Source organism: Lepidochelys olivacea, assembly GCF_965140295.1.
Source record: "Lepidochelys olivacea isolate rLepOli2 genome assembly, chromosome: 25".
Lineage (NCBI taxonomy): Eukaryota > Metazoa > Chordata > Testudines > Cheloniidae > Lepidochelys > Lepidochelys olivacea.
In genome coordinates, this window is record NC_140435.1 from 13,238,781 (window position 1) to 13,253,335 (window position 14,555).

Below are 14,555 nucleotides of genomic sequence, written 5' to 3' on the forward strand. Positions count from 1 at the left end.
AAAATCTAGTAAACACATGACATGAAATCAATTCCTGACTGCCTGTGTAAGAGGTGCAAGGCTGTAGTTAAGTTCCAAAACTAGAAGGGGAGGCATATGCCCAGGGATCAAACCCTCCGATCCCAAGTTATTTTAGCACTTGCGAACTTTGATTGGGAATCCCTAGCTCTTATCTAGCATTTTGCAACAGAAGATTTGAAAGCACTTTACAAAGGAGGGATGCACCATTATCCCCATTGTACAGACAGGGAAACTGAGGCATGGGGAGGTGCCATAATTTGCCCAGGTTCACCCAGCAGGCCAGAGGCAGAACCAGAAACAGAACTCTGGTTTCTTTAATCCCAGTTCAGTATTTATCCACTAGGCCACACGGCCTCTTTTCAATCACAGATCACTTCGCTGCACTTAGTCGGGGCACTAAGAAACAACCAGAATAAATTTATCTCAACATGATCCACCAACTAGCTGCTTCATAGATTTTAAGACCAGAACAAACTATAATAAGATCATTTAGTCTGATCTCACCACCACAGAGTTTCACCCAGTTACCCCTGTATTGAGTCAGACATATGTTGGACTAAAGAATAACTTCCAAGAAGGCATCCAGTCTTGATCTGTAGACATCCAGGGATGGAGAATCCACCACTGCCCTGTGGAGTTTGGTTTGATGGTTAAATGCCCTCACCGGTAGAGGTAAGCCGCCACATTGTTAACTACAGTCACCAATTGCCAAATGCTCCATATGTCCCCATCATTTTGCAAATGGGGAAACTGAGGCCCAGACAACATGACGTATGAACTAGACAGTGGTTCTCAAACCAGGGGTCATGTCCCCTCCAGGGGTTGTGAGGTTATTACGTGGCGGGGTCACGAGCTGTCCACCTCCACCCCCAAACCCCGCTTTGCCTCCAGCATTTAGAATAATGTTTAATATTTAAAAATGTGGTTTTAATGTATAAAGGGGGGGTCACACTCAGAGGCTTGCTGTCTGAACGGGGTCACCAATACAAATCTTTGAGAACCTCTGAACTAGGAGGCTCTTTAAGGAGGTGCTGTAGTGTGGTTTGCAGATACCAGAAGGAAGAGAACTGCAGACAAACATAAGAGAATTGATGGGGGGGTTACATAATTTCCCCCCACCTCCATGAAGATTGTTTCATAAAGTGGCCTTCACAACAGTCCCTATTCAGTTCACCCCTCCGCTCTGGCTGAATGCCCATGCGCAGAGGCTCATGCTGGGTCTCCTGTCTGGGGAGATGGTTTTGCGGACGGTGGGACCGGACACCTGCCCCAGCTCCCTCTGGAGAAGTTCCCACTCCTTCTCCAGGAGGTGGTTGTCCTCCCGCCAGAAGAGAGACTCGCTCACGTCGCCACTCATGCCTTCCTCTGAACATCAGAACACGAGGTGCCGTTCACCACGATGCCTTGGTAGGCTAGAGACTCCTGGGAGCAAGAGAGATTCCACACACACACACACGGCAGCTCCCTGGCAGAGTCCAACCCGGCAGCTGTGGCTTCTCTTCTCCCGCTGAGCTGGAGTTGCTACCTATTTCCCTGCAGGAAAGCAGAGGAGGCCAAGGACTGAATGAGCCACGGTGGTCTAACTCCCCTCTCATCCTTACAGGTGACCCCGTAGGTCAGAGGGGCAGGACTTTGGCTGGACAATGCTGGGGAAGGCTACCCCAGGGCTGTGGATAAACAGGGAAGTTTGGTCTCTGAGACTCTCAATCCAGCACATATTCCTAGGGCCAAATCCCCATGAAAAAACCCCTGACAATAAAAACAAAGCTGGGCCCAGCGTCCCGGCAAGAAGCAGCCCCTCCACCAGCACGAAGGGATGGAGAAAATAGCCCTTGAAGAAGCCACAAGCCATCAGAGGAGCCAATCCCCCGTCAGTGCTGGGCTTTGGGCCCATCTCCCACAGAAAGGGGTAAAACTGACCCCTAGAGAAAGCCCGAGAGGATGCTCTGCAGGCAGCTCGGCAGGGATTCTGGCAGGATGCCGTGAGAAAGGCGGCTCCACAGACCTCTGAGCCGAGGCAGAACCAAGGGAGACCGTTCCCCACACGCGCTCCCAGCCCCAGGCCTGCGCCCGTCCAAACACAGCATCAGGGGAACGTTCCAAGTGTGCTTTACGAGCAGCAGCCGCCAACGTCCGTTGTCCCGACCCCCAGCTGGTTCGTCCCCTTGTGACCTGGCAACGCCAAGCACCATGATGTCGCTGCCGGGCACGGACCTGGCCTGAGCCCTTCCCATCACAGCAGGTTGATGTCGTCCAAATAGCCAACCAAGACCACATCCCTGACGTCCTTGAAGACCTTGCGGATGTTCTGCGTATCCGTGGCGCAGGTGTAGTGGCGGTAGAGGCATCTGGAGGCCAACTTGGAGGGTCTCTGCCCTGCGTCACGGTGGACAGCTGAGCATCGCTTGTACGTGTCCACGTACATCTCCAGAATGAACTTCTTCGCCGCCTCCGCATCCCGCTTGGGTCCTGACGTAGAACAAGAACAGACCTCAGCAGGGCTTTGCCACAGAAAGCCAGGCTGGCTCCGTCACACGGGGCAGAACGGGAAGTCACGGTCGTGGCGGTCACGGCATTCTCTGTACGAGTGACTGTGGACGGGGCAGTCCCCCTTTGGTCTATGGCAACAAAACCTTGATTATTCATTTTAAGCCAGTGCCGGGCAACCCCCCCAGTCAAAGAGCAGCATCCCATTGTGCTAGTTGCTGAGCCAATAAATAGCAAAGACAACAGCCTGTGCCCCAGAGAGCCTACAGAGCAGTCCCTGATTGGGAACCCTCCCCACACATGCAGAGTTAGTGAGAGAGGTTTACATGTTACCAGCTGGAGCCTGGGCTATTTTGGACCAGAGTAAGGGCAGAAGATACATGCAGGGTCATCCCCCCCCCACCCTGCCCCGTTTCTCTGCATGCCAATAAAGCAAGTAACCCAGTAACAAAGCAGCGGTGGATGGAATTATGGTCTCTGATATGGCTTGAGTGCGGGAGGACCACTGGGGAGAAGTTCGCTTGTGGCTCTTTCTGTAACAGACAGTGGGGGCGATCTGCTCCAGAGCTGCTCTCTACGAGCACGTGCTCTGCTTCTGGAGAGCCCCCACGGCACCTCGAGGCGGGAGTTACCTGGGAAGCGGGGGAAGTAAGCAGCCAGGTCCGAGTGGGTGATCTTGTCCTCCAGGAGGTCAGTTTTGTTTAAGAAGAGGATCACGGAGGCGCTCTGGAACCAGGGCAGCTCCAGGATGGTTCTGAACAGGGCCAGGCTCTCCCTCATCCGATTCTGCACCCGGGGGTGGGAGACACAGATGACACCCATCAGCCCTCTCCTCAGCCCCCTTTGCTCCCAGAATGCCCTGTGTGAGTCAAAGAGGACTCAGGCAAGGAACATAGTAGCCCAGATGCAGAGAAGGAGGCAGTCCCTTGAGTCAGACATCTGAGTAGAGAACGGAGCCCCTCCAGACATGCTTGCTAGTGAGATATATACCCCCAGGTCTTGTGGCAGGGAAGGTTACTGGTTTAATCGCCCCCCCACCCCGGCACATCTCCTTAGGACTCCTTACCTCCTCGCTATTCTCCTCCAGGCACTGGTCATACTCGCTGAGGGAAGCCAGATAAATCAGGGCAATAACGTTTTCGAAACAGTGTATCCACTTCTTGCGCTCCGACTTCTGCCCACCCACGTCCACGATCCTACAGGGAGCCGGGAGTACAGGGGCGTTAGCTGGCACCTGTCACACACAGCGTCAGAGAGGCACCGACTCCTAGTATGTCTGCAGCATTTACAGGACTCCCTTTGCCCCAGAAGGCGTGTCAAAGCTGGGTGTAGCAACAGCGACAAGCAGCCAGCTCTGGGGTGGAGGATAGCAACTCCACAGCACACAGCAACACCAGGGGTGGGATTCACCTGCCTGAAGCTGGAGTGGGTAGGAGGCATGACTGTGAGGAAGGCAGACTAGAGATACATCCCGGGCTCTTGGTCTTGGGCTATCAGGTTCTGTTACCATCCAGCTCGATTGGAACCAGGAGCTCCTAACCTAGCTGCTTACATGACGCCTCACTTGCACATAGAGGACATGGCCTGGATTGGATCCGTGCCGGAACAGCAGCAAAGACAGGGCAGGGAACCCCATGCAGGTCTGACTGCTTTGCAGCAGCTTCACCTTAAGATCATCTTCTGCATCGAGAAGCAGTATTCACTGATGCCGGTCGTCGGCATGCGGCTCCTCAGGACATCCTGCGCTGTTGGGACATAACAGTCGTCCGCGATACGCTCCAGGCTGGACAGAAAACTGCAAAACAGCCAGGAAACGAGGAGGAAGTCAGTCCCTTGGGCATCTCATCCGAGAGGACCTCAAAGCACTTTACAGAACACTCAGCCCTACAGTAAGGCAGCGATCGTGTCCCCATTTCCGCAGATGGGAGGGGAAGCGAAGACAGACGTGGAGAGAGGCAGGGCAGGGAAGAGAACGCCCGAGTCCTGACTCCCAGCCCTGTGCTCTAACCACACAACCATTACCCCTTCCTATTAAGGCGTAACAGTCTGGGCAGAGCTTGCGGCAGCCTGGAGCCATTTATCACTGATGGGCAAAACCCAGAGAATGTCAGTTCAGAGAAGCACCCTAACATTTCAGGTGCTTTGGTCAAGGAGTTAGGCTGGAAGACACCTGGGAGGATCCGGCATCTGGGTGGACTCAGGAGACTTATGATTCGTTGCTACTTCAGGCCGTGGACCAAGCACAAAACCAAAAACGAGTGTGTTTAAATATCTAAAGAAAAATTTAAAATACATTAACATATAATAGGGTTTATTGAGTGTATTACCACAGCATCCAGAGTGCCCAGCAGACACGAAGACCCTGCTGCGCAAGGTGCTGTACATACACATCGTAAGAGACAGCCTCTGCCCTGAATATCTTACAGGCTAAAATAGACAGGATAGGTGGAAGAGGAGACAGACACAGAGAGGAGCAGTAACTTGCTCAAGGTCATAGAGCAGGTCAGGCTGAGAATAACCCAGGTCTCCTGACTCCCAGCCCAGTGCCCTACGCAGCAGGTCACACCGCCTCTCCCACAAAACCCCTTTTCGTCCCAGAAACCTCGACCGCAAGGCAAATTGAAACCCTGGGAAAGCTGTTTGATGTGTCACCCAGCAGGAGCAGCAGTGCTCGTTACAGCCTGCAGGGGTGACTCACTACAGGGCTGAGTCCAGTAAGTGATATTCCCGCCGTCTCTCGTAGCAGGTCCGGATCCCCGCGTCCCTCCATAGGCGCTCAATGGCGTTTGTGTATGGCCTGTTCAAGGCCGCCACCTTCGAAGCATCTACCCCCATGACCAGCTTGGCGTTTTCCTAGAAGCAGGAGAAATGGGGGGGATGGGGAGGGGGGAAAGTTATATAAAGGGGGAGCAGCTGCTTTCTTGGAAACTTCCAGAAAAAACTTCTCTCCCCTCTCTGCAAGGACAAATCAGAACAGCGCAGGCCTGGGGGTTATATTAACAAAGGGAGTACAGCCTAGTGCACTGACCAGGAGACAAGGGGCCAGGACTCCTGGGTTCTAGTCAGGGCCCTGTCTCTGATTCGCTGTCTAGCCCTAGCCACGTAACCTAGGGCTCAGTTTTCCATCCACACGCACAGCCTGCATTACTGTAGGATCTGAGCATCTCCTGGTCCTTAATGCATTTATCCTCACCGGTCCCCTGGGGAGGGAAGGCAGTGCTAGTATTCCCATTTCACAGAGGAGAAACTGAGGCACGGGGCAGCCAAGTGACCTGCTCCAGCTCGCGCAGGAAGTCAGTAAGCAGAAAAATTCCTTTCTAGTCTCCTCAGCCTTGGGGGACCATGCGTCTCTCTTCCCTGGACAAGGAGCCATTGCTCCTACCATGGAGCGAAGAGGGGCCGCTCGCTCAACCTCCAGCTCTTGACAGAACCACTCTGGAATACACTGGCCTGTTGTGACACCTCCCTTTGCTTTGCACCAACTGCCCTTGGCTCTCCTGTGCGGACTGGCCGGGCTCCTCCCTGGACAAAAACAGGGGGGTGTCGCTGCATTCTACTAGGCTCCAGCCTTCCAGGTAGGTGGGGCTCAGATCCTCAGCTGATGTCAATCAGCACCACTCCATTATCTGCAACGGCGCTAAGTCGATTTACACCCAGGCTGGCTCGGGGCATCCCGCTGCTTCCAATCCCCATCCAGCAGCTGACTGGCAGGGGTCTCCCTGTCTGGGCCGCCCTCCGTACTTACCACGTTCTCTGGCCGGGCGTAAGGGATCTGCAGAGTCTCCATGGCTCCAATCATGGCCTGCATGGAGGCAAAGACGTTCTGATACACCAGCTTGGCAAAGTCTTTGCGATCCTCTTCTGAATAGCCCGCCCCATGGATTATCCGCAGCTGTTTGATGAACGTGCTCTTCCCGCTTTCCCCAGTGCCTGTTGGCCTCAGACAGGAGAGAGACCTTAGACTTCCTCGGGGAGATGGGGTCATGAACCTGGTGGGGAACCTGAGGGTCACCCACTATCAAGAGTCAAGGGGCAAGTACTTCATAGCCACTCCCTGGCCCCACAGACAGACTGTTTGACCATGCCGAATCTGGGAGGTTGCAACAGGAAATGGTCTGCGACATAGAATATCAAGGTTGGAAGGGACCTCAGGAGGTCATCTAGTCCAACCCCCTGCTCAAAGCAGGATCAATCCCCAATTTTTGCCCCAGATCCCGAAATGGCCCCCTCAAGGATTGAACTCACAACTCTGGGTTTAGCAGGCCAATGCTCACACCACCGAGCTATTCCTCCCCCTGGGATATGCCTCCATCAAGGAGGGGGAGAGGGAGATCACATGTCCTCCCCCTCCCCCCCAATTTTAACTATCCTATTGCTGTCTCTCCATGAGGCTGCAGGAGAAGTGCATTTCCTGTCAGGTGAGCCTCTCAATTCTTTTCCACATGGAAAAGCAACAGCAGAGAGGACACGGGTTGAAGGGGTTCTGAATTCTGAGCTCTCCTACCAGCCCTGGAGATGCCTGGAGACTTCAGATTCTGGGACTGTCGGGCCAATTCTTCCTTTCGCCGGCACTAAAGAGCGCACCACCTGGGAATGCCAGCTGACTCTGTCCCATTAACAAGGGATCTGAGACCAAGGCTAGTATATCTAGCCCTTGGTTCCATAGGCTGGAAGGGGCCTCCTGGCCACCAGTCCAGTCCCCTGCTAATCCCAGGTCACCCCATCATAGAATCTCATTCAGAGACCCATCAAGCTCTGTCTTGAAGCTAATTAGGTTGTTTGCCCCCACTACTCCCCTGGGGAGGTTGTTCCAGAACCTTCCTCCCCCGATGGTTAGAAACCTTCTTCTCATCGCCAGCCTAAGTTGATTCATGGCCAGTTTACCCCATTTGTCCTTCTGCTAATATTCTCCTTTAGCTGAAATATCTCCCTGGCTTTTACACACACATACCCGCCCACCACGTATTTAGGGAGAGCAATCAGATCCCCACTCCGCCTTTGTTTTGCTGGTTAAACGAGCCAAGCTCTCATCTCCTCTCATAAGACAGGGCATCCAGTCTCCTGACCATCCTGGTAGCCTTCCTCTGAACCTGTTCCAGTTTGAACTCCTCTTTCCTGAGCAGCAGGGACCGGTGGAGGCCGTACGCTCCCCTTGGAGCAAGCCTGGTATTCATCTGCAACAACTCTCCCATACAACGGCAAAAGCAGTTTCTCCAATGCAGGTTGGATGAGGGTTGGAGAGTAGGAGTGAAGGAAACCTTTGGACAACAGAGATTTGGGGGAGACCCGCCATCCTTCCTTCCCTTTGGCTACAATGCATAAATCCCTCATTATGGCTCCCCTCCCCCATGTTCTCCGCCAAACTGTCATCCTGTGTAAACAAAGCTGCGTGGGCCACAGAGTAACTCACCTAGTAGAAGTAGCTTCAGCTCCATCCTGTCTCGCTTTTTCTGGTCTCTCAGTATTTTGTTGATTTCTTTATCTAACACAACAGCAGCTTTATCTTCTTCCGACAGGAAATAAGGGCACTTCTGACAACAGCAGAAACACCAAGCCATGGTGTGGGAAAGATCTGATCCCGATGGGGAAAGCAGAGAGAAATGCCACACTTTATAGCACAGAGAAGTAATGCTGCCTCCCAATATAGAGGAATCCTGGTGGGAGCAAGGCAGAATGTACCCACCACGGTGCCCTTTTAAACTGGGCTCGGGAATGCTTGGTGAGCCCTTAATCACACATGCTCCAACCTCTGTGGCTGGGGTCTCTGCACTCAGCTTCTCTGAGAACTGCGGTAGCAAAGGTTTCTGGTGGGGGGATTACTTATCCCCCGAGACCGGACATTAATTCAATTCATGCACGCCTCTTTTCCTGCCATTTCTGGCAAAGATACATCTCTACACCTCTTCGTCCCCCCCACCCCGAAGAAAACCATAATGTTCGACAGCTCTGCAAAAGTTAGCTGCAGAGTGGCTGGTTTCTGGTGACAAAGGGAAAGCAGAACGTCTCGTCGAGGCAGGTGTTTCAAATTTCATCAGAAAAACAAACCCAACCAGAAAGGACGGGGTCGGGGGGGTGGAATCTCTGTTCCAAGAAGCGTTCAAGTGATCTTGATTTAAAATTCCCCCAGGATGAGGATTAAAATATCCTTCTCAAACCGAAATTCAGCCTCTCTGAAACATGCCTTGGCTCGTCAGTCCTTAGACAAATCCAGTTTCCAAGACAGAGATATTTAGGTTGCCTCTTGCTTAAACCATAAGGGAGCTCTCTGTGTCAGGAACAGCGATGCATAAGAAACCCTCCCATTCTGAGAAACTCACCACCTACCCCACCCTCCTTCTCAGGCCTGGGCAACAGGTCTGGACTAACCCAGAGAAGTACTGAAACTCCCACACCCTGCTCACATAAGACAGCTGGGGGGGGGGAATCCCCTATGCGCAAACAGCTCTCTCCTTCCCCCCTGTACATCACAGATCCTCCTGCCCAAAGAGGGGAGCGGAACGGAATCTCAGACATCTAAAGCGTTGAGTTCTTCAGATGACAGGCCACCCCGCCCATGTGGTGAGCATTCTCTTCTGCACTGTGACAACCGCCTTTCAATTTCTACCACATGTTCCATCCCCACTCATTGGCGGATAGAGCACAAACATTTTGCAGAAAGATCATTCTTTGCATTGCACAGCACCTTACACTTAAGGCTCTCAGAGTGCTGCTGAAACAGCAGCAAATTAAGCCTCTCAACTGCCCTGTTTGAAGTGGTTGAGGGTAAGTGACTTGCCCATAAATCCCACAGGAAGTCCACGGCAGAACCAGCAACAGAACTAGGAATCCAGTCACTGTCCCTCACTCTAGGCACTTAGGGCTAATTGCGTTACCCTTACACATGCTGAGAACTATCGGACTCTGCAAGTATCCCTAACAGAATCAATGGGACTAGGGACAGAGTAAGGTACCACTTGATTTGAGTAAGAATGGTAACAGCAGCCCATAAAACAGCCATCCCTTGGCTTCTACTAGCTGCGAGAGCCCATGAAATCACTGGTGATGATTCATGCATGCCTGTGGAGGGCCAGGCTAGTTTGGGTTCTACTTGTTCACAATGGAAGTGAAACACACTCGGTGGGGAATTAAATGAGAAGCGAGTCAAGAAACTGTTGAAAACTTGAAATGAAAAAAATACAAAATGCAAGTGTCTTGAAGTTACAAGTTCAGATTATACGCATGGGAACTTCCTGCCTGTAAACAGGACTGGTTTGACTGGTCTGCCTTCTACATAACCCCAAGACAAGCACGGGCAGTCAGAGGGAGAGCTTTCAATTCCCCCTTGCACACCAGTGAGGTTCTTCAACACTGAACCAGAGAAGTGAGAAGGGATTAAGTCTGCATTAACCAATGAGAGTGAACATTCAGTGCTGATAGTTTGCAGGAGGTTTGTAACTGGGGACATCTGCCCGCTTGGAATCGACAAGCTCAGTTTGGGTTTTATTTTTCCAGGCGCACGTCTAAGCATCCTGGATTTGCTGAGAACCGGAAAGAAGATTCATTACAAAAGCCTGTCCTATTTCCAATGCCAGTGGAAATAATTTTTTTTTTTTTAAAAGGAAGAAATCAGACCCATATTGGGACCCTCTGTTGAAGGACTTGTCGTCATGGGATCTCCAGGCCAAAATTTTGGCAAAGATTCAAACAAGCATCCACAGAAGGAGTGTTTCTCTTATTCAGCCCCTATCACAATTAAAACTCCTCTTTACTCTGCACTGCATCAGCCTATAACTGACAGTTGCAGTGATTTGTGAGAAAAACCAGCTGCCCAGAAGGAAAGGATTAAAGTTTCGGCCTTCAGGGATGCCAGAAATCTGACAGGATGTCTGGACTGCTGATGCACCAAGCATGATTCATGCCCAAGCAACGAGGATGGGCTGGAGGCAGTCAGGCAGGTGAGGAAACAAGGGTATGGCTACAATACGGTGCTACGCTGCCAAGTGGAGGCTTCCTGCAGGGGTGCAAACCCTTCCGTCAATGTAAGAGGTGGTGGCTGGGTCAGTGGAAAAATTTGTCTGTTAAGGTAGCTGTGGCTGGGGAGGGGACACGGATTGGGGGGTGTTAGGTTGACCTAAGTACATTGCACAGGGTGCAAAAAATTTTCACAGCTAGGTTGTGATGTAGCTAGGTCGACCTGAATTATAGGTATAGGGCAGAGTAAGAGGAGTCTCTATAGAAACAAAAGGATGACCATAAGAACTGTCTCTCTCTCTTATCCATTTGGTTTCATAGTTTGTTAATTCTTGAATTTTACCACACTAGTGTTCTGTCAGCATATAGAGAGAGGAGACCGTCAAGTTTACAACAGGGAAAATCCAGCACAAGTAGATTGTTATGAAACACTAGAATTATCGAAGGACAGTTACAGAAAAGGGGCCAGATTTACAAAGATGGTGAAAAAGACCACCAGGTGCTAAGGGAGTTGGGTGTCTAAAAACCTTTGTAAATCAGACCCACAGCTGCAACCCGCTTCCCTTCTGAAGCCTCATTTTAACGCCTCTCTGTTATTTTGGGTGTGGAACATTCATTTGAGCTGAAAGGTGCCAGATTTCAAGGGAAAAAAAAACCACAACATTCTCCTTTGTCTTCAGAGTTAAAGTTTCAAAGAGTATTTGTCAATTGACTTTTTCAAGTTACAAGGTAGTGATAATGAATCCGATCTGAAATTTTACTTTTGTCTACTGTTCATCTCCCCGTCATGTAAGAACAGCCTTTACGATCCTTATTATGTGTGTTGTATTGGCGATTAGGAGCCCCAACCAGGACCTCACGGTGCAAGACACTGTATGCATGCCCAATGGAAATGTAGTCCCTGCCTCAAGACATTTACCATCTAAAGTAATTTCAAGTTTTTCCACGTGTTTCAAACTCCTTAGAGAGCATTCGGAGCCAGCCTGATGGGCAGAAAATAGGCTGTAATCAAAGTGATTAGTGGTTTTTGTCGAGGACAGTGCTGGGCCCAATCCTGCTTTCACAGACTTCAACAAGGATATTTTTTTGAAATCTGCTTCAATGGGAGCAGGATTGGGCTGGAGAGTTTGTGAGCACCTGCTGCCCTCTTTTGGCCAGTAGCAGCTTCTGTTCTTCCAAAAAGTCTTTCTAAAACGGACACTTCAATTAGTATACATGTGTCTGAAGTGCTTTCCTAATGGAAGACTGAATTAGCAACTTACTAGGCAGAGTAAGGGAGCTGCTCAGTTGAGACAGGCACTCCTATTTGTTAAGGTTTCTTTAAAACCTTCAATCTCAGTTTTTAACAGAGAACTGCAAAGCAAAAACGGAGTTAAACCCAGATTTCTAAACAGGCTGTTAAGAGGTATTATTCAGAAAAGACCAGTAAGCCGGCTCAGATAGATTGGAAACTCTTGGGTAACAACTGCCTTTTTGTTTTCTGGTTACATGGCACCTAGTACAATTAGGTCTTAGTCTAAAATGGGGGCTCCTAAGTATTACCACAATACAAATAATTTCTAGCCAGGCTGTTTGTAAGTTGCAACTTGTTCTGCTGAAAACTTCCATCTCCTCCTGTATCTCTTAACCTCAATGAGGCTCCTCATGTGAGGTAACAGGACCGTTTACACGGAGAGAGGTTTCCAGGATTAGGTCACAGCCTTGTGTAATTTTCTTCCTTGGAAATTCACTTGGTGCTGAAGATGGTATATGTAGCGTGAACTGTTTGAAGGTAGCAAATGCATGAGGGACAGTACAGGTTTCCCTGAGACAGCAGCTATTTGCAGGTGTAAACTCTTCAGGGCAAGGAATGTGACCTCCTGCCAACTGTGGTAGATAACTTAAGTGAAGCAGTGCCAAAAGGGATTTTCATAGAAGAAAAGTTAAACAATTTTTAAAATGTTATGATTAGTGGGGTATTGAGCACAGAAGTTCTCCCCACCACAGACCCCCTCCATTTTCATTTTTACTTTGCAGTTCTGTTAAGAAGGGTTCCCCAGGCTTTCCTAAAATACAGTGAAATGGCCCTTCCAAAATAATGCACAGAAGGGAGGGAGGGTTGGAACACTAGACTTCATAGTTTTACACCTTTGCTTCTATTAATAGTAGTAATTAGGGCTGTCAAGTGATTAAAAAAATTGATCATGATTAATTGTACTGTTAAACAATAATAGAATACCATTTGGATGTTTTCTACATTTTCAAATATATTGATTTCAGTTACAACAAAGAACAATGTACAGTACTCACTTTATTATTATAAATATTTGTGCTGTAAAAACAAAAGAAACAGTATTTTTCAATTCACCACATACAAGTACTGTAGTGCAATCTCTTTATGATGAAAGTTGAACTTACAAATGTAGAATTATGTACAAAAAACTGCATTCAAAAATAAAATATAAAACCTTAGAGCCCACAAGTCCACTCAGTCCTACTTCTTGTTCAGCCAATCGCTCAGACAAACAAGTCAGTTTACATTTGCAGGAGATAATGCTGCCCGCTTCTCATTTACAATGCCATCTGAAAGTGAGAACAGGCCTTCGCATGGCACTGTTTTAGCCGGCGTCGCAAGATATTTACATGCCAGATGCACTAAAGATCCATATGTCCCTTCATGCTTCAACCCCTATTCCAGAGGACATGGGTCTATGCTGATAAGGGATTCTGCTCAATAACAATCCAAAGCATAGCAGACTGACATGTTAATTTTCATTATCCACCAGCGGATGCCACTAGCAGAAGGTCGATTTTCTTTTTTGATGGTTCGGATTCTGTAGTTTCCACATCAGAGTGTTGCTCTTTTACGACTTCTGAAAGCATGCTCCACACCCCGTCCCTCTCAGATTTTGGAAGGCACTTCAGATTCTTAAACTTTGGGTCGAGTGCTGTAGCTAGCTTTAGAAATCTCACATCGGTACCTTCTTTGTGTTTTGTCAAATCTGCAGTGAAAGTGTTCTTAAAACGAACATGGGCTGGTCATCATCTGAGACTGCTGTAACATGAAATATATGGCAGAATGCGGATAAAACAGAGCAGGAGACATATTATTCTTCCCCAAGGAGTTCAGTCAAAATTTAATGATTTTTTTTTTTTTAAACGAGCATCATTAGCATGGAAGCATGAAGGGGCATACGACTGTTTAGTATATCTGGCATGTAAATACCTGGCAATGCCAGCTACAAAAGTGCCATGTGAATGCCTGTTCTCACTTTCAGGAGACATTATAAATAAGAAGCTGGAAGCATTATCTCCCGTAAATGTAAACAAACTTGTTTCTCTTAGCGATTGGCTGAACAAGAAGTAGGACTGAGTGGACATGTAGGCTCTAAAGTTTTACATTGTTTGTTTTCGAGTGCAGTTATGTAACAAAAAAATCTAAATTTGTAAAGTTGCACTTTCACGATAAAGAGATTGGACTATGGTACTTGTATGAGGTGAATTGAAAAATACTATTTCTTTTATCATGTTTACAGTGCAAATATTTGTAGTAAAAATATAAAGTAAGCATTGTATGCTTTGTATTCTGTGTTGTAACTGAAATCTATTTGAAAATGTAGAAAAACATCCAAAATATTTAATAAATTTCAGTTGGTATTCTGTTATTTAACAGTGCGATTAAAACTGCGATTAATCACGATTAATTTCTTTTTAGTTAATTGCATGAGTTTACTGCAATTAAATCAACAGCGCAAGTGGTAATGTCATCGTGGCACCTAGGAGTTGCACTCAACGACCAGGATCCCATCGCACTAGGCACTGTACAAAGAGAACAGTCGCTGTCCCAAAGGGCACTTTTGTCTAACTCTGTTAATTGGAAGAAATATTCCATAACCATGTTTTAAAGGCCTGTCTCTGCCTGTGACCAATTGCCTTAAGTGCAAGAGATCAGTCCGGGTCTTCAAAAGCCTACCATTCCAAGTGCTCATGATCGTGATGCATCATTCTTGATATCAGGAATTCAGGGTGATGCTGTAGCTGCCCGAGTGCTACTAGCGACATCTGGTGGGCACAGAGGAAATGCACTCAATAGCCTTGGCCAATACATCTCCCAAGAG

At 48.8% G+C, this 14,555-nt stretch overlaps 1 protein-coding gene across 3 annotated transcripts; it reads right to left on the bottom strand.

The window, feature by feature from the left end:
- Positions 1 to 951: 951 nt before the first annotated feature.
- On the bottom strand, positions 952 to 8,751 carry GNA15 (G protein subunit alpha 15). Of its 3 annotated transcripts, XM_084614199.1 has the most exons (8): positions 7,919 to 8,751; positions 6,254 to 6,438; positions 5,207 to 5,361; positions 4,175 to 4,303; positions 3,575 to 3,704; positions 3,141 to 3,294; positions 2,236 to 2,490; positions 952 to 1,554 (listed from the first exon to the last, which is right to left on the bottom strand). In XM_084614199.1, the coding sequence occupies exons 1-7, from the start codon at positions 8,064 to 8,066 to the stop codon at positions 2,255 to 2,257; spliced, it is 1,137 nt and encodes a 378-aa protein (XP_084470325.1). In that variant the 5' UTR covers positions 8,067 to 8,751; the 3' UTR covers positions 952 to 1,554; positions 2,236 to 2,254. The 3 variants fall into 3 exon arrangements, with proteins under 3 accessions (XP_084470325.1, XP_084470323.1, XP_084470324.1); XM_084614197.1 differs by having other exon boundaries at positions 952 to 2,639; positions 6,254 to 6,310; positions 7,919 to 7,981; XM_084614198.1 differs by lacking the exon at positions 952 to 1,554 and having other exon boundaries at positions 2,117 to 2,490.
- Positions 8,752 to 14,555: the final 5,804 nt, after the last annotated feature.